Source organism: Trachurus japonicus, chromosome 9 (assembly GCF_045865225.1).
Source record: "Trachurus japonicus isolate A0001 chromosome 9, Traja_1.0".
Classification (NCBI taxonomy): Eukaryota; Metazoa; Chordata; class Actinopteri; order Carangiformes; family Carangidae; genus Trachurus; species Trachurus japonicus.
This window is the reverse complement of record NC_140915.1, coordinates 32,098,264-32,122,410: the sequence shown is the minus strand read 5'-3', so window position 1 is coordinate 32,122,410 and position 24,147 is coordinate 32,098,264. Positions and strand designations below refer to the sequence as shown.

At 44.6% G+C, this 24,147-nt stretch overlaps 1 protein-coding gene across 1 annotated transcript in view; it reads left to right on the top strand.

The window, feature by feature from the left end:
* Positions 1–17,155, top strand: part of pop5 (POP5 homolog, ribonuclease P/MRP subunit) — a 28,108-nt gene extending 10,953 nt beyond the window's left edge. Inside the window, exons 3-5 of the mRNA XM_085787416.1 lie at positions 16,391–16,540; positions 16,621–16,704; positions 16,939–17,155. Coding sequence (XP_085643542.1) covers positions 16,391–16,540; positions 16,621–16,704; positions 16,939–17,042 — 338 coding nt within the window. The 3' untranslated portion in view covers positions 17,043–17,155. The remainder of the gene's footprint in view (positions 1–16,390; positions 16,541–16,620; positions 16,705–16,938) is intronic.
* The last annotated feature ends 6,992 nt before the right edge of the window (positions 17,156–24,147 follow it).

Here is a 24,147-nt window from a genome sequence, read left to right as displayed (position 1 = left end):
CCGTTCACGCGCACGTTCACGCGTGATGCACGCCTGTAATCACACTACGCGTAGTGACCACGTGTAACATTCATGCGTTTTTCAGCGAACGCACGCATTAACGCTCGCGTGAAGCAGATTACTATTTGACTAATGTTGTTACGCGTTCACACACGCGTGCGGTCGCAGAATCTATTGCTGCGCAGCCGGAAGTTGATCTGCCCGGTGCGCAGCACTACGCGTAACGTGACGCGTAGTGTAGTTGTTCTGTGTTCTATTTTCATCCAGTAGATGGTGCAATCGATCCAATATGAGATACAGATATACAGGCTGTTGCATGACATGATTTATTTGTTCAATGAAGACAGAGAGAATAATCCGTGTCCCAGCTGGCCACAGCGGCCGGCCGGAGCCACTCTCTCCACACCTTGCGTCTGAGCCGCTGTGGACCGTGGTCCATATGCCATCCCCGGGTCAAGCTGCTGCTCCGCCCCGCTGACCAGGCAGCTCACAGCGGCAGTGGCGGCTGCGGCGACGTCGCTCCCCGGTCCGGGACGGAGCGATCCACTGTAGGAGGAGGCCGCTGCGAGCTGCCTGCTCCGCGGGGCGGATCAGCAGCGTGACCCAGGGAACTCTGGTGCAGGGATGGCATATGGACCACGGAGCTCCGGCCGGGGGTGGGGGGGGGAGCGGACGCAAGCGGGGGGTGTGGAGAGAGTTGCTCCGGGACCTGGCCGCTGTGGAGCGAAGTTTCCAAATATCATAATAACAAAACAATAGAAAAGTCAAAGACTTAAAGCAGAAGTAAGTGATATATTTGTGTTAATATAAGTCTTAAATAGTTATATCTTCCAACAGCAATCACTTACATGGAGTGTTTGGTCTGAAACACGGGTCTGTCAGTCACTCTGCTCTGCTCTGAGCCGAGGAGAAAACATTTATCGTATCCTACAGTTTTTATCCAATGAGGAGAGAGAACGGCATGCAGGGCTGTGTGTGCAGCCAAGGGACGCCGTGAATGTGGCGACGTAGGGACGAGGACTGTTATGGTGCGTTCACGGAAACTCGTATTTTTCCGACCGTAAAGTCGTACCAGTTTGATCTGGTACGAGTTCACCGGTCGGAAGTTACGAGTGGCCGTTATAGTGACTTTCACCGGTAAAACAGGTCGGAAAAACACGAGTGGGTTGCCTGGAACGCTACAAAGTCGTAAGTTGTGACTTGAAGCTGTAATTTACGATTTCAAAAGCCTGCCTGGAACGCAGCATTAGCGAAAACGACCGGACCACTTACTTCTGCTTTAATTTTCCACGTTATTCTGTTTTTGTTTTAAAACAGAATAACAGAAAAACAAAGTTGTTTTTTGTTGTTTTTTTTGGTTTTGAAACGGAAAAACGAGGAAACCAAAATCAAATTACGGTCAAATTTTGATTGTCTTTTTGTTTTTGATCTTAAACAACACATTAACGTCGATGACAGACCGGAAATGTCTGAACTTCAAAATAAAAGCCCAGTGACTCGTGTTATAGCCACAGACTGTAGATGAATGGCCTATAAAATCTTTTTTTTCTTTGTAAATGTTGTGTTTTGAGCACATGGAAACATTTTCACAGCTGTGTTTATTTTTTCACACAAGCTGATCGTTAAGTCATCTTCCTCATGTACTGTTCTCCTCGCTGCGCTGGGTCTCTGTCTCCGCTGCGCTGTAGCGCTTCGCTTTGCTTCCATTCAGTCAGATCATTTTCACAGCGGACTTCTTTGCAGCCTGATCCACATGTTTGTGTACCTCTGTGTAGGCTCCACCGTGCCATGAGACAAACATGCAAGAAGTAGCGCAGTTTATTGTGTTTCACCGGCGAGGAGCTGTCATTACGCGCGACCATTACGCACGGCGATTCCCCTCATCTAAGCTGCCAATTAGAGTGCCCTGTGCCGGGAAGGGAGCCTGATGAAATCCCGGACTGTAGCCGAGGTCTGGGACTGGATCTCATGTGACTGAAAAGAGTAGAAAAGAACCATAAAGGGGCCGCTGCCACCTGCCAAATATGCCCGGGGTTGGAGACCTCAGGGTCGGGTTGAGTCTCTGAGAAGAGCTGGTCTATTACCCAGCCCCATGCAGCATTATTCCACAAGGTGGCGAACGTTACTGCAGCAGATCGTAATAGGCAAGGCAAGGCAAGGCAATTTTATTTGTATAGCCCGTTTTTACAAACAGTTTGTCTCAAAGGGCTGGGGGGGGCAGGGAGAGCCGGTCAGCTCGATGGGAGGACTGGGTGGCAGACTCGTCTATGGGAAGGGAGGGGAGGCCGGTCTAGCAGCAGGGGAAAGGGTGGAAGGGGGGGCGATGCAGGCGGCGGCTGGTGCAGAGAGATGGAACTCCGGTGGATCTGCGGAAACACAGAGAGAGTGCGAGACACCAAGGCCAAACTACAAAGTACAACAGAAAATGACAGTTCAAAAATATACTGAGGAGAGGAGAGGAGGGGAGAGGGAAGGAGAGGAAAGGAAAGGAGAGGAGAGGAGAGGAGAGGAGGAGAAAGGAGAGGGCTCTGTGTAACCAGATGTGTCCCCAGCAGTCTAAGCCTATAGCAGCGTGGCTATAAAATGGTTCAGAGCTACCTGAACCAGCCCTAACTAAAAGCCCTGTCATAAAGGAAGGTCTTATAGTCCATGAGCCAAGACCCCAAAATTGGCCTCCCGCAATCGAACGGGTGGGCAATTTCTAGTTTGTTTTTTTGACTTGGTAGACATCTCTAGTGAACAGTTTGGCATGATAACCATTGCAAACAGGTAGCTTAGTGGTGGTTATCATGTGTTGAATAGGTGGACCGGTAGAGTGGAAACTTGAAAACTGTGTATAGTGCTTGTTCGGTATTATGCTGTTTGTTGACCACTCAGTGCCTAAATCACTTCAAGGATGTTTTTCCCTTTTATCAAGACCCTACTGTAATAATAATAGACTCACCTCAGAAATATGTGAATGAAAATGTGATAAAAATTAGAACATAGGCCTACACATGAAATAGCCAACATTTTTAGAGTGTTTTACTTTTCATGCAATAACAAGAACAAACAAATATTTTTTTACACAATTAAAATCAACTAAAGAGCTTGCTCCTTCTGTCACAAATAATGTGGAGCATACTGCCAGTACAGTATTTCAAGTGTCCCTCTGTCAACGACCTACGCCTGGCCAACAGCCTGAACGAGTTCTACTGCCGCTTTGAAAGACAATGGGACAGACCTGATATCCCCCACACCTCCAACCACCAGCCATTCATCAGCAACAGCTCCTCCAAACCTGGATCACCTACACAGCCTCACACCCAAGTGCCACCCTCCCCCACACCTCTCACACCTCTCTCCATCATAGAAATCAAATCAAATCAAAGAAGGAGAGGTGAAGAGACTGTTTAAACGGCTGAACCCGTGCAAAGCTGCAGGCCCAAACTCTAGCCGTTTTCCTACTAACATCAGCGGGTCGACGCAGGTTTTTTAAATGCGGGTCGACCCGCTAACAATCGGCATTTGGCTTCTTTCCCATTGACCAAAATGAGCCGGGTCTGTCTGTCTAACCCCCGCATAAACCAGTCGCCCCGCTTTCTTTCGCAGTGCGAGAAACACCGTGTCATGCCCCAGCCGCCCGCCACGGAGGACAGCGAGTCTGCCGCGGCCGCCTTATGATGGACGTCCGCGGCACAACATGTCAGTTAAACAGACTGTCGCTTCTTTTTTTTCAATCTTTTTTGGTCAGTGTTCTTTGATCTTTAAATCCCAGTCTTGAATGCAAGCAGAGCTTTGTTTTGGTAGCCTACGTGAGACGCGACTGGTACGATGATGTGGCATCACGTAACGCCCAATGTCATCACATAAATTAGCGGGTTGAGCCGGGTCTGGTGTTCCCACTGCAAGCCGATCAGAGCCGAGCCGATTGAAGGCGATTTTAACCCACGTCGCTTGCCGAGTCATTTGACGCGGGTCGACGGGGGGGCATACATCAGTCCGATTGAAAAGTCCGACAGCTCATTTCTCCGACTACCCATTCTACAGTGTTAAGGTTAGGTTTAGGGTAAGGTTGAGGGTTAGGGCTACTTAAGTCGGAGAAATGGGAGGTCGGACTAATGGACTCAAAAATAAAGAAATGTATGGTCGGAGAAATGGGTAGTCAGACAGACGTCCCGGGTTGACGCGGGTCGATGCGTTTGTGGGTTTAAACGGGTTTTTTGGCCAGTGGGAAAGGGGTATAAGTCTCCCCCTCCACCCTGAAGCACTGAGCCAATCAGCTGTCTCCGGTGTTCACACACATTTTTAACACCTCACTGGAGAACTGTCATGTGCCAGCTTGCTTCAAGGCCTCAGCCATTCTTCCAGTTCCCAAAAAGACAAGGATCACTGGCCTTAATGACTACAGACCTGTTGCTCTGACTTCTGTGGTCATGAATACTTTTGAGTGCCTCGTCTTGTCCCACCTTAAGGACATTACAGTTCACCTACAGAGCCAACAGATCTGTAGATGATGCTGTAAACATGGCCCTCCACTAGCACCTGGACTGGATCCTACGCCAGGATACTGTTTGTGGACTTCAGCTCTGCCTTCAATACGATCATCCCAGCTCTGCTCCGTGACAAGCTCTCCCAGCTTAATGTGCCTGACTCCATGTGCAGGTGGATTACGGACTTCCTGACTGACAGACGGTAGTTCGTGAGGCTGGGGAAGCATGTCTCTGACACCCAGACCATCAGCACTGGATCCCCCCAAGGTTGCGTCCTTTCTCCTCTGCTGTTCTCCCTGTACACCATCAGCTGCACATCTGGACACCAGTCTGTCAAGCTCCTGAAATTTGCTGACACCACCCTCATCTGCCTCATCTCTGATGGGGACGTGTCGGCCTACAGCAGCGAGACGGACCCTCTGGTGTCATGGTGCAACATGAACAACCTGGAGCTGAACGCTCTGAAGACAGTGGAGATGATAGTGGACTTCAGAAAGGACCAAGCTGCCCTCCCCCCTGTCATCCTCTGTGACTCTACAGTGACCCTGGTTGAGTCCTTCTTCTTCCTGGGCACCACCATCTCCCAGGAGCTCCAATGGGAGCAGAACATCAGCTCCCTCACCAAGAAGCCTCAGCAGAGGATAGGCTATACTTCCTGCTGCAGCTGAAGAAGTTTCACCTCCCTGTGAAGATGCTGGTGAACTTCTACACTGCCACCACTGAATCCATCCTCACATCCTCCATGTCAGTCTGGTATGCTGCAGCTACGGCCAGAGACAAGGCCAAACTGCAGCGTGTCATTCACTCTGCCCAGAGGGTGATCGGCTGCAGCCTCCCATCTCTTCAAGAGCTGTACATCTCCAGGACCAGAGCCAGAATAGCTGCTGACCCCTCTTACCCTGGACACAAACTCTTCAAGCCCCTCCCCTCTGGCAAAAGGCTCCGGTCCATCCGGACCAGGACCTCACGCCACAAGAACAGTTTCTTCCTCTCTGCAGTCAGCCTAATGAACAATGCCCCAGTTCCCCCTAAATAACCCTAAACCTATGGATGTAATATGCTATAATGTTAATGTCATCTTTACTCACTACATCTTAGCCTTCTTAACCTTGGATGTATATATAAACCATTAAAAATGTTCCCTGTATAATGTGATTTCACAAAAGTCCTCTGCTACTTCCTGCTAACAGCAGTATTAAAGCCGATTTTCCCCCTCGCTCCCTCATGCACCCAGTGGAATTAGCGCCAACTAGTGGTGCAAACAAATATTATCTGCAGGGCCTTTCTGCAACTGCAAAGGCGCTCTAAATCATCAGTAGTGGCACACAAATTATGAAATGTGCAACATCGGAGAATGGCCATAATTGGTGTATATGGCATTTTTATGGTCAAAATAGTGAATGCATGATAAATATTGTTAAGCTACTCTTGTGCGAAGGTTATCATACCAATTAATAATCTGGACATATATAGGAATAATAAAATAGCAACAAGAATTTGCCCACCCTTTCGATTGCGATTGGTGGTCTGGCTCATGGACTATTAAGTCTAGACTTAAATGTAGTTAGAGTGTCTGCCTCTTTGACCCATGGAGAGAGCTGGTTCCACAGTAAAGGAGCCCGGTAACTGAAGGCTCTACCTCCCAGTCTGTTTTTAAAGATACTGGGAGTCACTAACAGACCTGCGTTCTGGGAGCGGAGTGCTCTGGTAGGACAGTAAGGAATATAGCTATATTCCTCAAATAACAAAACAATCAGTCAGTATTCAATTAATAGCCTGGTCTCATATAATGGCGTTCAAGCCATATATATATAAAAAATTAAATTAAAAACTATCTGCCGCCGCCTGGGACAAACTGAGGAGGAAATGTTCAGAAGCTCTTTGTGGACTGTCTGTGAAGACTGACTGGAGTGAAGCTGACCTCATCACGCTGTGAAAATGCTCTGATTGACCTGGGAGCGAAGCGCTGCAGCGTGCGGACAGACCGAGGCACGTGAGGAAGATGAACTAATGATCTTGGCCGCTAATGTGTAAAAATAAACACAGTTGTGAAAATGTATCCGTATGCTCAAAACACAACATTTACAAAGAAAAAAAAGATTTCATAGGCTATTTATATAGGCTACAGTACAGTGGCTATAACTCAATTCACTTGGCTTTTATTTTGAAGTTCAGACACTTCCAGGCTGTCATCGGCGTTAATGCGGGAGTGAAGCTGACCACCTCACCCTCTGCTTCAGAGAGGGACAGCCTGTCCGGAGCCCGGTTGGGACCGGAGACGGGCCCAGAACACGTTGTGAAAATGATCTAACTGAATGGAAGCAAAGTGAAGCGCTACAGCGCAACAGAGACAGAGACCCAGCGCAGCGAGGAGATGAGGAAGATGAACTAATTAACGATCAGCTTGTCACTCATGTGTAAAAATAAACACAGCTGTGAAAATGTATCCATGTGCTCAAAACACAACATTTACAAAGAAAAAAAAAAGATTTTATAGGCCATTCATCAACAGTCTGTGGCTATAACGCAATTCACTGGGATTTTATTTTGAAGTTCCGACACTTCCGGTCTGTCATCGACGTTAATGTGTTGTTTAAGATCAAAATCGAAAAGGCAATCAAAATTTGACCGTAATTTGATTTTGGTTTCCTCGTTTTTTCGTTGTAAAAACAAAAAACAAAAAAACAAAAAACCAGCCTGAATTGTGGTTTTTTGGTTTTTGATTTGAAACGGAAAACCAAATTACCAGCTGACTTTCGTTTTCTGACAGTTTGGTTTAAAGGAAAAATCAAACTAACGAAACGTACACGGACCCAGCTGGAGATGTGCGATGTGCGAATAGCTGCACAGAGGCTGCAACACTGTCCCGGCCGAGTTTTTTTTTTTTTTTTTTTTTTTACACTTTATTAATAATTATATAGATACTGTAACAAAACTGTCGAGCCATCAGGAAGGTTGAAATTGAAATATCAATGCAGAATCAGTGTCAACCATGGAGCATAAAAAGACATGACATCACTGAGCCTCCTCCTGTCTATAATATAATTATCTCATGGGTCTTTTCCTTTTCCTTCTCCTTTTTCTCCTCCTTCTGCTTCTTCTTCTCCTTCTTCATTTCGTCCGGCAGGCAAAGTCTGGCTCACTGCTGCCTCCCCTGGTTGACTAAAATGAAAAGGCCAACTACATTACACGTCAAGTTACGCGGAGTGGTGCGCACGGTGCAGATCAACTTCCTGCTGCGCAGCAACAACATCTGCGACCGCACGTACGTGTGAACGGGTAACATAATTTGTCAAACAGTGACTGACAGACGTGCACACGCTTTTGTCACGCGTGAAATACAACCTGCGCGTAACAACGCCCGCACGCACGCGTAACAAAGTAACCATGCGTGCACACACACGTCGCTGCGCGTCTTTCCGGTTGTTTTGACTTTGATTTCACCTCATAGTGTGTGTGTGTGTCTGTGTGTATGCGTGTATGCGTGTGTGCGTGCGCCAGCCGCTGTTCAGGATCATGGAAATAGACCGTCTTCTGTTTACTGTGTGAGCTAATAGCCTAATCAATATCTATCAAACTGGACCACTGACATCCTAAAATAAACAGTTGTAGTGATCATGATAGTTCCGCTGCTCATTAAAGCTATAGTGCGTAACTTCTGTCGCCCCCTAAAGCAGAGGTCTTCAACAGGGGGTCCGCGACCCCTAGGGGGTCCGTGGAGGTACTGCAGGGGGGTCCCGAAAGTTTTGGTTGAAGGAAAAGAAATATGACAAAAGATATGGAAGTTATGAAAAAAAGATCCATAGGGGTGTTTCCTGCTGCTGAACATCGGATTTTTACATACAAGTCCTTTGTTTTCCTATAATATAGGTGTCAGGGAGACTTTATTGTATCTGATACAAACACTGCGCACCGTCTCTCTCTCTCTCTCTCGCTCACTCCCCCCCACCCTCCTCTAAAATCAGCCCGATGGCGGGCGCGCGCGCACGCACGCACACACACACTGCTGTCAGTGGTGTTGTGTGACACTTGGCCCCTGAACCGTCGGCTACACAACGATGGCACTTAAAGGATTTCTGCGTTATTACAACGATACGGCCGGCACCTATGGCCCGGTCTAACCCTCCCCTCCCCTCCTCTCCCCACCGCTACCCCTGTAGCTGCATGATACATCACACACAGTAACAGTAACACTCGCAACACACCACATGCTGCTGGTCACGGACCACGGTTCACGGACTATAACACTCGCGACTCGCCGCACACTGCTCGTCACAGCACACAGACTCCCCGCAGTAAGTTACACACAGCAACACGGCTACACACCTTGTAACTTACTGCTAACGATGTGGCTAACACCAGCTGCTAACAGGTGTTGCTTCTAGCAGCTGCGGAGCGCTCTCCTCCCGTCTCGTTGTCAGGTAAAACCGAGTAAAACACTTCGTTTCGGTCGTTTCCTGTCCGTCAGCGCGGGAAAGTCGCTCCAAGACAGTAAATACAAAAAGAACAAATACTGAAAAATACCGCGAGGCATTTGAGGAGCCGAACGGCTTAATCAGCGTTGTATCATCTCCTCTTGTAGTGGCTTGGCTGAAACGGATATTTACAGACACGTAGAAGTTACGCACTATAGCTTTAACAAGCAGCAGATCCCCTCGCTACTGCGTCCTCTCAGGATGGACACTTTTTCTCTTTCATTTCTCAACAAGTGAGAGAACCACAAAGTGCATCACTGCGTGACGTTTTTTGTCTCCCTCTCCGAAATTTGGAACACAAAATAAAAACGCATGCGAATAAAACGCAACGGACTCAGTGTGCAAGGAGCCTGCGCGTAATGGTACAGACTAGAGGTCGACCGATTAATCGTTTTGGCCGATTAATCGGCGCCGATAGGACGTTTTACAAACTATCGGAATCAGCGGAACTTGGCTCCGATAGTGGCCGATGGCTGCAGTTTTTTCCACAGCGCCATAAACTGCTTCTTCCCTGCCGCTCTCTGTCTCTCTGATCACTGAGGGGCGGGGCTGCTCTTCACACACACACAGAGCATGGGAGAGAGAGAGAGACGGGGCATGTGCAGCGGCAGCAGCGGAGAAGTGACCCAGGTGAGGGAAGGTGCGGTGCGGTGCGACCGCACTAATAGAGAGGCGGCAGGTGGAGGGGCTGACTGGAACGAAACTCTCTTGTTATTTAATGAGAAACACTGTAGTATTTTCTCTTAGTCATATATGTACAGCCTGGGTTCCTGCATAGATAATTTGGTGGCGGCTGCCACGCTAAATATCTCACCGCCACCAGCTCATGAGTCAGTGTTTTTTTTTTTTTTCCCCCCTCCGGCTTTTTGTGCTTTTATTTTGAAAGGACAGCTAGAGAGAGACGGGAAGGAGGAAGAGAGAGCGCCGCAGAGTTGGGGCAGACGCACAATAATGGCTCTTTACACTACAAAGTTGGGCTCTATGGGCTCTACTCGACTTGGTTTAGGTCCTGTTCCATAACAGCAGAGTTCCTCCTCAGCGGGGACGGGGACCGGGGTCGTCATATCACGGCCGCTACGTGCGTCTCGCTCTCTTTTTTCTCTCCTCCCGTCAGCTCCAAACACACTCGTTCAACTCGATCACGATCATTACAGCGTGGTTTTTCTTTTTACAGTCTATGGGTTTTCCACACAGTAGGCTAATTGTAGTGAAACAGTCACCTGTTAATGTACGGCGTAACCACACCACGAGCTAACGTCCTGTTTAGTTACAGTCTCCTCTCCTGCAGCGTCACGTTCTTGCTACAGCTGTTCAGTGTAAACAAACTCACGTGTGGAGTTCGGCTGTTCGTCACTCACAGGGTCCAGGGATGATTCAGTGTCCCACATCCTTTAGTTTTACACTAGCTAATAGCTATATATTATTATAAAAAAATTTTTTTTAAAAATTAAATTAATATATAATTTTTTTTTTCGTGTGTGGGGGGGGGGGGGGGTATCGGCCGATTAATCGGCTATCGGCTTTTTCCTGCTCCAAACTATCGTTATTATATCGGAATTTAAAAATCCACTATCGGTCGACCTCTACTACAGACACACCAACTCCGGCGGTGACGGATCCCGACGCAACGAACCGCCGAGCACACCGGCGAGTGGGCGGGTCTGTGTGACGTGGTGCGGAGCTTGAGCTTCGCTCTGCCGTTTCCAACATGGCGGCCGGGTCACAAACGATCTCATTTTACAGTTAAACAACACACTAAAGTATGTTTCTGAAAACATTTGAGGCGGGAAATGTGTAGTGCAGTAACAGAATCTGGATTCATATTTGATCAACACTGCCTAGTTTGATAGTTTGAACGAAGTTTCTGAGCCGGCCGCATTGCGTTGGACGGACGTCATTTGCATAAAGTTCAATCTATCCAACTTTATGCAAATTCACATACGGCGACTGGGCCGTCAACTCGACGTGCTGTGTCCATCATGCACCGCGCGGCCGGAGCTCCTGCTCTACATAGACAATGAATGGGATCCGTTGACTTGACGTCCGTTGCCGGAGTTGGTGTGTCTGTACCATCAGTGTGCAAAGACTAGTACCGGTGCCGCGTCGAGTCTCCCTGATCCTCTCCCCAACACACAGCCGATCCAGCCGCAGCCTGACCGGGGTGCTCTGCACCCTGCACACCGCGGCCCTGCTGAGCTACTGGTCTTCCTCCTCTCCCTGTCACACAGCTGCTTCCAGCCGCAGCCTGACCGGGGTGCTCTGCACTGCGGCGCCGTGGAGCTCCAGTCTTTCTGCTCCTCTTCCCCAGACACAGCACCCTGTGGCCGGTCACCCAGCGCCAGGAGTCTCCCTGTAGCATGAGGCTGTGCTAATGGCTGCTAATGGCGGCGCTGCTCGTACCAGCGGTCGCCGCGGTCCCGTTGCCGGGGACGGCGACAACGGCAACTGGCATCGCCTCATCACCGGCAGCTGGTGCACAGCGGCGGCATCGGGACTGGCGCCGCCGCTATTAGTAGGCTAGCGCCGAGCACAGCCTCATGCTACAGGGAGACTCTTCGCGCTGGGTGACCCAGGACAGGGTCCTGTGTCTGGGGAAGAGAAGCAGGAAGAGTCGGGGCCTGCAGCTCCGCGGCGCCTCGGTGCAGACCCGCTCAGACTGCAGCGTGCTGAGTTTATGTTGAACAGGTAATCTTTGGTTTTATTGTGGAAGTTGTGACTGTGAATATGACATTTTACTCCGCATTCAAAGCCTCGTTTGGTTTCTGCAGGCAGCAGGCTTTGTCAGTGCCCGATCCGTACCCAGAACACGATCCGTTCCAGACGCTTCTGCGCATGCGCACGCACATGCGCACTCCCCCCCTTCTTTTAGTTTACGGCAGACACCGCGGATATGGATGAAAACACAGACGGTCTATGAGGAAAAACACAAGCACGTCGCAACGAATTCCCCTCTGTTCTATTTCTGATTAAATTAAATGTAATGTAGACCAATCAGTTAATTGTAAAACATTTATTTATTGATGTAAATGTGGTGATTTCTGCACATACGGACAGCGGCAAGTCAGCACTGCTCCTCTGACCAGCACACACCTGAAGCTTCACTTTTCATTTACACAAACTAATCAATGAGACCATAAATTAATCTGCTCCTTTCTCCACCGGCATGACGACGTCTGGGTGACCGGTCGATCACCTCAGCCGGCCGGCTGCTGCCTCTGAGATGAGCCGAGCAGCGAGCTAACGTTAGCTCCCGGTGGCTGCTCCCAGCTAGCTCTGCACTTCTCCCAAAACCTCGGAGCAAACTTCCAAACAGACGTCAATTGGATAAACTGACCACAGATTAGGACTCTAAACTGTGACTTTCTCGCATGAAAAAATATTTAAAATTAATAAAGTGACGTTTTAACAACGCTACGGCGGACTTTTAGCTGCTCTACTGCTAGGCTATCAGTTAGCATAGCTTTGAAGCTAATGCCGTAAAACGGCGCATGCGCAGAAGTCTGGAACGGATCGTGTTCCGGGTACGGATCGGGCACTGACAGGCTTGTTGCTTGCTCCGCTCTGCTCTGTGAGGGGAGGGAGGGGGGGGGGGGCGTGTCACGAGGAGGCCCCGAGGGGCGGGCCATACGAGCTCGGAGGGGAGGGGCGGGGGTGTGTGAGAGGTGCTTTTTTCAAATTTTCTCATCCTCTTTCAAATCGTAGACCATAGCTTTAAGCAAGAAGATTTTGTTGGAGAACTGACATTGATATACAGTAATTCAGTAACGGTTGTAAACCAGTGTATGGTTTAGTTTTAATATTTTGCTGTTCAAAAGCAAGCTAAACAAAGTCTTTTCCATCATCTCTTCGTATAGCCTACCCTGCTAGAAAAACCAGCATGGAAATTATGCTGGTCTATGCTGTTTGTTTGTTTTTTAGCAGTAGCCAAAACCCACTTCTTTCTCAGGTCTTTCTTTCGGAAACTCATGGAAATGCAAGTACGGCTCTTTTTGTCTTGAATTTGTACACTGAGGTACGCAGCAGAAGCTTTTATTTTTGGATTCAGCCATTGCGCTTCCGCGACCGGAGGTAGTTTTACCCTGTAACGGAAACCGGAAGTACCTAAACCCGGAAGTCGTGAAATAGGCCTGTGTGTACCATAGACATATATATGTCTATGGTGTGTACATTTGTCGGGCTGATTTTCCATCACGGACTGCACTGCATTACTGATCATCACACGGTCACCCTGTCTCTCTACAGCTGTGGTCTAACTTCAGCTTACTCCCCTGTCCCTCCTCTCTCTGTCTGCCCGTTTTAACTCCATCTGACGAAGTTCAGCATCACATTCAGGTTCATAAAGGCTCTGTGCTCTGTGCTAAAACAATCTGTCATGGCAAAAACTTGTCGTATGTGCAGAATCGTGACGTAGGGACCCCATACATTGTCTGTCACAACGAGTAATTTTCTGGCATGTCAGAAATTTGTCGGGAGGTCGGCGACTCGTCTTTAGGACGTCACTCCTGATTATGCTCACGACCCCGCGATTCCTCTAAGATTATGCAAATTAGGCTGCGACTCGTCTGGGACGACAAAATCGTGGCAAAATCGTGCAGTGTAAGCCCGCCTTTAGAAAACAACATGGTAGGCATTTTTGAGGAAAAGCACTTTAAGCATTGTTTCTGTATGATTTTGTTAGTGCTGAATCCATTTCTGCCGGTTGCCCAGCTGTAAAAGTTGCCGTTTAGTCATAATTATTGATTAATTAGCATAATTATTGATTAATTAGAAATTTCCTATTTGTTAATATTCTATACGATTGTTTGGTATCATTGTAAAGGGGACCTTCTAGGCTTTCATTTAAGACCATATTTGTATCTTTCTGACAAACACAGAGGTCACATGACCTATTTAAACCATACATTACACACATTTCCCCAAAATTTTCGCCTAAATTTTATAGTTTCTTTTATACCTGTGGGGGGGGGGGGCGGTGGCGAATATCGCTACTTTTTTTTTTTTTTTTAAGACGTTAGTTTAGGCGGCAGCTCTTTGTTGTTAAGGCGGCCGCCTTAACAGGAAAGCGCTGCGGGAAACCCTGCGTTTGTGTCATAAACACAGGAATATCAACTCTTTACTTGCTTCAAGTAAAAAAAACTTCTCAGCGCATCTTTGAGTAGCCATCTGATGCTGTCTGTGGAAAAAAATGTACACTTCAAGCAAGTAAAGAGTTGATATTCCTGTGTTTATGACACAAACGGTAGCTCCTACTGCGCCTGAATACACCAGCACTGCAACTTCGGGCTCGCGCGAGACTCCGGGAGACTTTGAATTAGGTCGGCTTGCTTGAAGTAAATAAACTTCTCGGTGCATGTTCGAGTAGCCATCTGATGCTGTCTGTGGAAAAAAATTGCGGCTTTGAGGGCTGGAAACAGCCTAAACAGCGGAACTTACATCCACTCCCATTCATTGCTGCCGTGGCGATGCGGGGACAGACGCAACTACCGCAAAACAGGAGCGATTAAACTGAAAATCTTCAGATTCATTCTTTTAGACCTAAAATGATATGAAAATACACCCCCGAGTTGAATTCGACTGGAATTGTCCTTTAACGGACTTTGAGGATTCAGGAAATGTATGACAAACCCATACTGTTTCTTTGTGAGAGGTTATTGTGAGCCTTAAAATAGCAGTAACCGGCTCAGGCCCATTCACCTCCATTCATTCTTTGGACCAGCATTAACTAAAATAATTACCACACCAATTGTTTAGATACAATGATATTATTACTAAGAGTAATGCAATAATAATCAAAGGCCAGGAAGACATTTTTCATCCATTTAATTAATCAATAAAATTCACTGAACAGGGCCACTAATTACAAATATGGATAGTAATGATTGGGTCAAAACAGCATTACAGTTTCTTTGTGATAACATTTTTTTATTTTCTTCAGTGCATTACACATTCATGCAAAGGTCACTTGACTTTCGGCACTGACCAGATGCAGTGCATGGGTATGGCTTGCAGCCGCATTGGGCTGTCTTGCATCCAGTTGTGCAGCCACAGGTCAGCATTAGACTCTTTCATTTCACTGACAAGCCACTCCATAGCAAGACTATGTTTTCTGAACTATCGCTGGTCTTTGACACTTTTCGCTTGAACTTTTTGAAGCAGTTTGGATGGTACTTAACTTCTGCTGCTATGAGGTCACTAACACCTGCCAGGCGCACATGGACCTCCTGATCATACCTGGATAAATCCAGGATCTGCTCGCTCATTTTAAATGTAGCAACAGATGACAGACTCTTAGGCTGTCTTTACACTGCATGGTTCAAGTGGCCCAATTCCGATTTCTTACATATGGAATCAGATACTGTCAGATCAGATTCAGGCCCCGTCATATGTGGAAATAAATCAGATACAAATCGGATATCTGCCAATACGTCTGTAGTCTAAACAGACAGATTGGATCCTTCCTGGCAATGTGCGTGTCGTACTGTACGTCATCAATGATAATATTAATTTGTGTGCCCACACGTTTCACTGAACCTCTGTAGCCTGTGATTGACACGTGGGGCTGACCTGGACTACCATGGCCAGCTGTGGCCAGCTGTGGTCACTGTCACAGGAGTTTTTACAGTGTTTCATTTTCATGGTGTACTGTCTACGCATCTGTTTTTTTTTTCCTCGCTAGTTCTTGTTTTCATATAACATTCATCTCGAGGGTAGGGCTGCTCATCTCACAACAGGTCCACTCCACTCAGGCACTTCAACTTTATTTTGTAAGGACAGACTAGATGTTCACAGTGATGTGTTGGATATAAACTCTGAGCACCAGACTCACCTTCCTTTATAATTATTATGGAATTATAACGTGACCTAATAAATCTCGTAAAATCGTCTTTAAAAAGTTCTCTCTCCTCATTGGATAAAGGTTGTAGGATACAAGGAAAGTTTTCTTCTCAGCTTACAGCAGAGCAGAGTGACTGACAGACCCGTGTTTCAGACCAAACACTATAAGTGATTGCTGTCGGAAGATACGTATAACTATTTAAGACTTATATTAACACAAACATTCCGCTTACTTCTGCTTTAACTGGAGTATTAGTATAAAAATTATTATGTTTTGCAATTTATGAGTGATCATTATGTTGTGTGAGTGACTATCTTATCAATAGCTGTCAAGAAAGTGTAGTTGACTAAAATGTCTTCTATGAGATAGTGATATTTGGTAGGAGTAGCAAACACATTACAAAGTACAAGATCTCAATGAATGTTGATGTGCTTGTAAGATGCACAACTGGAGCTTTAGAGCTGAAATTGTATAAACCTGTCTAAACTTCTTGAGTTCACATTAAATTGAGGTCTTAATATGATGATATTAAGGATTGTCTAATACTTAACGAATGTTGTAGTGTTGATTTGATCTCTCTCTGTCCTCTCTTCTGTTTTCCTTTTCAGTGAAATATCTAAATGCTCACACTGGAATAGTATTTCTGCGATTTCCCAAAAGCTGTTACCGACTCCTCTGGTCTGCATTACCTTTCATAACCAGTATTGAGACTCGTGGGCAGAAAATTCCATGTTTTCTAAACTGTTTGCATGTGGGAGGTAAGAAAAACATTGGCAGCCATTTCATGATGATTCAGCCTGACCTTTTTACTAAATATTATTTGAACATTTTTCTCCAGGAACGATCAGAACATGTCAGAGGTTTCTGATTCGATATAATACTCAGCAACTCCATCGCATGCTCCCTCAATGTAAAAATGAAGGTAACGTATTTGAGTGACTCCTATCTTAATAGTAATTCATATTTTTAAACTTGTCAATGATTAAATTGTGATTTTAATTGTCAATATTTACTATTATTAAATGTGGCTTTTATATAATTAGAACATTCAGTCTAAATCTCAACACCCTTTTGCAAAAAATTTTAAATACTGGAGGCCATAATACATCCAAGAAAAACATAATATGACTGGCTCCTATTCTGTATTGTTTTACAGAGGAAAAACGTCACGTTCGCCAAGCAATTCTGGATTGCTCCCTAACAGGAAGAAACGATGTAGTTCTTGATGAAGAATTAGGAAGTGAAGAAGACGAAGAGTGACTTCAGAAAAAATAAAATGGTATTGTATTAGGTGGCAGCTGCTTATTCTCCCTGGATGTCTGGCTCTCACCATTTTGGTTACAGGACTAACAGCATATGAAGTAATGCATATGGGAGGAAACATGGCTCCCTGCTACTGTGCTACTGCTCAGTGGATTTGCTACCACTGTTATCAACAGAGGAACATATTGTGTTTGTTTCACTTTGTCACATACAATTCTGGTGGTTCGAGTGGCATGGCCTGATGATAGGCATGAAATGAATCAGTATCTTTCAGTTATTTGGATAAGGGTCATTGTAAATAAAACTGCACTCCCATAGCAATGTAAAACCCTGGCTTAATCCTGAAGAAGCTTTAATTTTTAGTGAATTTATTTTGCATTTATACTATGTTTGTACTATGTTGTTTTCTCATCTGTATTTTATTTCAAATTAAATAACTCTTGGAAAAAATGTCTTGTGGGTCCCTAAAAATGTACTAACTGCTGTTAAAGCACTTTCAAACTATCTGCAAATTGTAGGCTATTCAAAAGTCACTTTTAAACTACAATTAGTCCAGAACACTTTCAGATGTCATACTGAAAAATATCACATGATTTTAAAGGACAATTCCAGGCGAATTCAACTCGGGGGTGTATTTTCCTATCATCTTAGACATGACAGAGATGACCACAGAACACCTCAAATAATGTAATGAGGCTTTACTCTTACCTTTTTTATATTGAATAGTATATTTAACTTGCTGCACAGTTCACCAGTTGTACAGGACGTTGGTGGAGGTATTATAAGCTTAGTCACACGTGTTTTGTTTTTATCAACCACAGCTGTGATTAAAGAAAATTAGAGCTCTTTGGCAAATGCATCTTCCTTTTAATAATTGTCTGTACTGGCTGTGTTCATAGTTTCATCATCATCATCATTAAGCCTTCAGGTGGATGAGACTCTTTGTAATTCAACAGTTTAACCTTACAATATTTCCACAACACACAGAATATCAGTGTCCACTAAATACAGCTGTTACAGAACCAGACATTTTAATTAAACACGATGCCTCAGACACAGTTGATGTTGGATTTGGTAGAAGAAGAAAAAAGTCACAAGCATGTTTGTTTTTTTCCGAACAATTTAATAATATGATGAGTTTAAGTGATCATTTAGCATACTGACACTGAACAAACACACACTGACGACGGTGAGGAGGATGAGGAGGACGTCCACGGTTCTTCCTCCGGCCCCGGTGGAAGACGGGGAGCCGCTGCACCGTCAGGACACCACGACACACACTGATGGAGGAGTCTGGACAAGTCTCGGTTTACATTTTACCACCGTGGCATTAATTAAGCCGTAAAATAAATTAACGTTGACGTTGTGAACGAAGCAACAGGTGTTGAACATCAGCCGCGATGTGACACTGTTGACACACACACACACACACACACACACACACACACACACACACACACACACACACACACACACACACACACACACACACACACACACACACACACACACATACAGCATAAATTACTTATCAAGCTAAAATGACTGAAAAATATGAGTTTTACAGGAGCAGTAATGTAAAACAGTCCGGGTTTCACGTCAGTAACTTAAAAGCAGTCATTACGAGGCGATCTCATCAATTAAAACGTTACGTTTAAGAATACGAGTTGACAAGAGACTAATAACAGACATTAACTATCATAAAGTTAAATTAACTCGATGTGACCAAACAAAAACTCACCTTTGAGCCGTGTTTTCCACTTTTCTGAGTGATTTTAGCACAGGTGTCGTGCCCAAAAGTGATCGTCTGCCAGAATCTGATTTGAGGCCGCGGGAGCGCGCACAGCAGCCCGTTGAGCGGTGGCGCTATAAAACGTCTGATTTTCTTTGGATTGAACGGTCATAATGTGCATATACACACACATTATCACAACTGTGGCCAAAAGAAGTGTAGTTTGTAGCGAAATAAGGCATGGCAATTACGTGATAGACACGTCTGCATTATGTTTGATTTAACAGCCAGAGCACTATATCAAAGCACTACCAGTTTACGCCACACAGTGGCGCCTCCTTTGTTAAGCTTTCCTCCAACTCCAAGTTACAACGTGTTTTCAATAAAGTAATGGTCACTTTTACAATGATCCTTGTGACTCTGCATTGCTTTTTTTACCTTATCTGGGCCCTTCCCATATTTGGATGTGTTTTGTATCTAATATTATTGTTTATGCCTACTAATATAATACAGTTTTCACCTGCCAAAAATTGATTGGAGGCCAAATGCAGTTACTGAATGGTGATTTCTGCCTAAAAATGACTTTATCTCATTCAAGAGCTTCATAATATAGACACTGAAGCTCACAGGACAGTGTAGAACTCTTTTAAAGAACCATTACAACACAAAATGTGCTTTTTCACCTGCCAAAAATTGATTGGAGGCCAAATGCAGTTACTGAATGGTGATTTCTGCCTAAAATTGACTTGATCTCATTCAAGAGGTTCATAATATAGACACTGAAGCTCACAGGACAGTGTAGAACTCTTTTAAAGAACCATTACAACACAAAATGTGCTGTGACACCTGCCAAAAATTGATTGTAGGCCAAATGCAGTTACTGAATGGTGATTTCTGCCTAAAAATCACTTGATCTCATTCAAGAGCTTCATAATATAGACACTGAAGCTCACAGGACAGTGTGGAACTCTTTTAAAGGACCATTACAACACAAAATGTGCTTTTTCACCTGCCAAAAATTGATTGGAGGCCAAATGCAGTTACTGAATGGTGATTTCTGCCTAAAATTGACTTGATCTCATTCAAGAGCTTCATAATATAGACACTTAAGCTCACAGGACAGTGTGGAACTCTTTTAAAGGACCATTACAACACAAAATGTGCTTTTTCACCTGCCAAAAATTGATTGGAGGCCAAATGCAGGTACTGAATGGTGATTTCTGCCTAAAATTGACTTTATCTCATTCAAGAGGTTCATAATATAGACACTGAAGCTCACAGGACAGTGTGGAACTCTTTTAAAGGACCATTACAACACAAAATGTGCTTTTTCACCTGCCAAAAATTGATTGGAGGCCAAATGCAGGTACTGAATGGTGATTTCTGCCTAAAATTGACTTTATCTCATTCAAGAGGTTCATAATATAAACATTAGAGCTCACAGGACAGTGTGGAACTATTTTTGTGAAGTCATTTTGAGCAAAAGTATTCATCTCTGTGCAGTACCAGAGGCGTAAATCAATTTCTGGCAGGTGAAATACCCTGATTTTTACATTGTAATGGCCCTTTATGCGTTTTTCAAGTGGTAAAAAGCACTGGTTGAGGTCAAATCTTGTAAATGTTACTCTGCTGAGTGATATCAAGTCATTTTGAGCAAAAATATTCATCTCTGTGCAGTAACAGAGGCGTAAATCAATTTCTGGCAGCTGAAATACCCTGATTTTTACATTGTAATGGCCCTTTATGCGTTTTTCAAGTGGTAAAAAGCACTGGTTGAGGTCAAATCTTGTAAATGTTACTCTGCTGAGTGATATCAAGTCATTTTGAGCAAAAATATTCATCTCTGTACAGTGCCAGAGGCGTAAATCAATTTCTGGCAGGTAAAATACCCTGATTTTTACATTGTAATGGCCCTTTACACATTATTCAAGCACTGGTTGACATCAAATCTTGTCAGTATTACTATGCTGAGTGATATAAAGCCATTTTGAGGCAGAAACAAATAAACAATCTCGATTCAAAATATCTTTATTTGCCTAAATACAAGCCAGATATAAATCACCATCTACCCAACAACAATAGGCCTATTAGGCTACTGGACACACAGGAGGCTATCAAACACATAAACAGAGAGTTCAGTGTCTATATTATGAACCTCTTGAATGAGATCAAGTGATTTTTAGGCAGAAATCACCATTCAGTAACTGCATTTGGCCTCCAATCAATTTTTGGCAGGTGAAAAAGCACATTTTGTGTTGTAATGGTCCTTTAAAATAGTTCCACACTGTCCTGTGAGCTTCAGTGTCTATACTATGAAGCTCTTGAATGAGATAAAGTCAATTTTAGGCAGAAATCACCATTCAGTAACTGCATTTGGCCTCCAATCAATTTTTGGCAGGTGAAAAAGCACATTTTGTGTTGTAATGGTCCTTTAAAAGAGTTCCACACTGTTCTGTGAGCTTAAGTGTCTATATTATGAAGCTCTTGAATGAGATCAAGTGATTTTTAGGCAGAAATCACCATTCAGTAACTGCATTTGGCCTACAATCAATTTTTGGCAGGTGAAAAAGCACATTTTGTGTTGTAATGGTCCTTTAAAAGAGTTCCACACTGTCCTGTGAGCTTCAGTGTCTATACTATGAAGCTCTTGAATGAGATAAAGTCAATTTTAGGCAGAAATCGCCATTCAGTAACTGCATTTGGCCTCCAATCAATTTTTGGCAGGTGAAAAAGCACATTTTGTGTTGTAATGGTCCTTTAAAAGAGTTCCACACTGTTCTGTGAGCTTAAGTGTCTATATTATGAAGCTCTTGAATGAGATCAAGTGATTTTTAGGCAGAAATCACCATTCAGTAACTGCATTTGGCCTACAATCAATTTTTGGCAGGTGTCACAGCACATTTTGTGTTGTAATGGTTCTTTAAAAGAGTTCTACACTGTCCTGTGAGCTTCAGTGTCTATATTATGAACCTCTTGAATGAGATAAAGTCAATTTTAGGCAGAAATCACCATTCAGTAACTGCATTTGGCCTCCAATCAATTTTTGGCAGGTGAAAAGGCACATTTTGTGTTGTAATGGTCCTTTAAAAGAGTTCCACACTGTCCTGTGAGCTTCAGTGTCTATTATGAACCTCTTGAATGAGATCAAGTCAATTTTAGGCAGAAATCACCATTCAGTAACTGCATTTGGCCTCCAATCAATTTTTGGCAGGTGAAAAAGCACATTTTGTGTTGTAATGGTTCTTTAAAAGAGTTCTACACTGTCCTGTGAGCTTCAGTGTCTATATTATGAAGCTCTTGAATGAGATAAAGTCATTTTTAGGCAGAAATCACCATTCAGTAACTGCATTTGGCCTCCAATCAATTTTTGGCAGGTGAAAACTGTATTATATTAGTAGGCATAAACAATAATATTAGATACAAAACACATCCAAATATGGGAAGGGCCCAGATAAGGTAAAAAAGCAATGCAGAGTCACAAGGATCATTGTAAAAGTGACCATTACTTTATTGAAAACACGTTGTAACTTGGAGTTGGAGGAAAGCTTAACAAAGGAGGCGCCACTGTGTGGCGTAAACTGGTAGTGCTTTGATATAGTGCTCTGGCTGTTAAATCAAACATAATGCAGACGTGTCTATCACGTAATTGCCATGCCTTATTTCGCTACAAACTACACTTCTTTTGGCCACAGTTGTGATAATGTGTGTGTATATGCACATTATGACCGTTCAATCCAAAGAAAATCAGACGTTTTATAGCGCCACCGCTCAACGGGCTGCTGTGCGCGCTCCCGCGGCCTCAAATCAGATTCTGGCAGACGATCACTTTTGGGCACGACACCGGACAGCGTCTCATTAGTTTCAGGCATCCTCGGTCCCGAGACACACACGACCGCGCACTGCTGGTGCACGGCATAGACTGTAACAGCCGTGACGTCACGGCCAGAAATGAGACTTTTCTGTGGCTTTTCTGGCCGTTAGAAAACATTTTGACGGATAAAAAGTCCATGACTTAAAAATATAGAATACAAAGATTAGTAATTAACGGAGGTTACAGCTGGAGGTGTCCTGTGAACAGTTTTACAGGCTTCTCTTTTACTATTGCGGTCTATGGGAAAAATCCTTTCTGGGCCGCATGGGATTTTTTGTTGCAGTACCACGGGTGGCCACTGGGAAAAATCGGCGTGCCTGCTGAGAGGATTACAGGGGGGCTGACTTAGAGAGACAGGAAGTGTATACCATTTCATATCATTGGAGCAGCCGCTCATGGAGTATCTTTCCATTTATTGAATATCTTTGCCCGAAGTTGCAGTGCACGGTGTATTTAGGCGCAGTAGGAGCTACCGCTTGTGTCATAAACACAGGAATATCAACTCTTTACTTGCTTGAAGTGTACATTTTTTTCCACACTCAAACATGCGCTGAGAAGTTTTTTTTTACTTGAAGCAAGTAAAGAGTTGATATCCCTGTGTTTATGAAACAAACGGGAGCTTTTCCCACTGCATGTGAACACACCGAGTACGGCAACTGGGTCTCGCGCGAGACTCCGGGAGACTTTGAATAGGCTATATGCCCAGCTGGCTAAAAACCAGGAAGTAGTGGTACTTCCTGGTTGGTACTTTCTGAATTTCAGCCAGCCAGGTGTGTCTGATTATTGTTTTGAGGTCAGACACACCGGGATTAATCAGTTTGGCCAATCATGTACAACAGGAAATAAAGGAGCTGGCTGAAATTCAGGCAGTACCAACCAGGAAGTACCACTACTTCCTGGATTTTAGCCAGCTGGGCATATAGCCTATTAGATCTAGTTTTACAAACATGTCGGCTTGCTTGAAGCAAAGACGGTTTATAAACCAAGACCTTTCATGACGAGTCAGCTTCCTGTATGCATGTCACGTGGGCTTCTGCACGGCCACGCCCCTTTAGAGAGACCAGAGGCAGTTTGTATTGATTCCTATGGGACAATTTAATGTGAACACCGATTATGATCGGGCCTTTCTCCCCACGGTCACTGAAGCAAATTTTGGACTCATTTTTCACAAGCCACATCTCTTCTGAACAGTTTGACACCAAAATGGTAATTTTCAGACGGAGAGATCCGGAGAAAATCCACTTTGTTCCAGACCTGTCTCTGTCTCTACGACACACTCTCGCGAGATTTGGCACAGATCTCCTAGGCAACGTCAAACAAACGGCCGCGAACTCCCGTGAAAATGATTTAAATTATTTTTGGCATGCTAAATATTACTGTTAGTAGTGTAAATATTTTATGTTATCATAAGAAAATATAAATATCTCACTTTCATCTACCTAAAAATTGTATAAATCCACACACACGTTCACAGACGAGGTGGGGTGACGGTTGGCCAC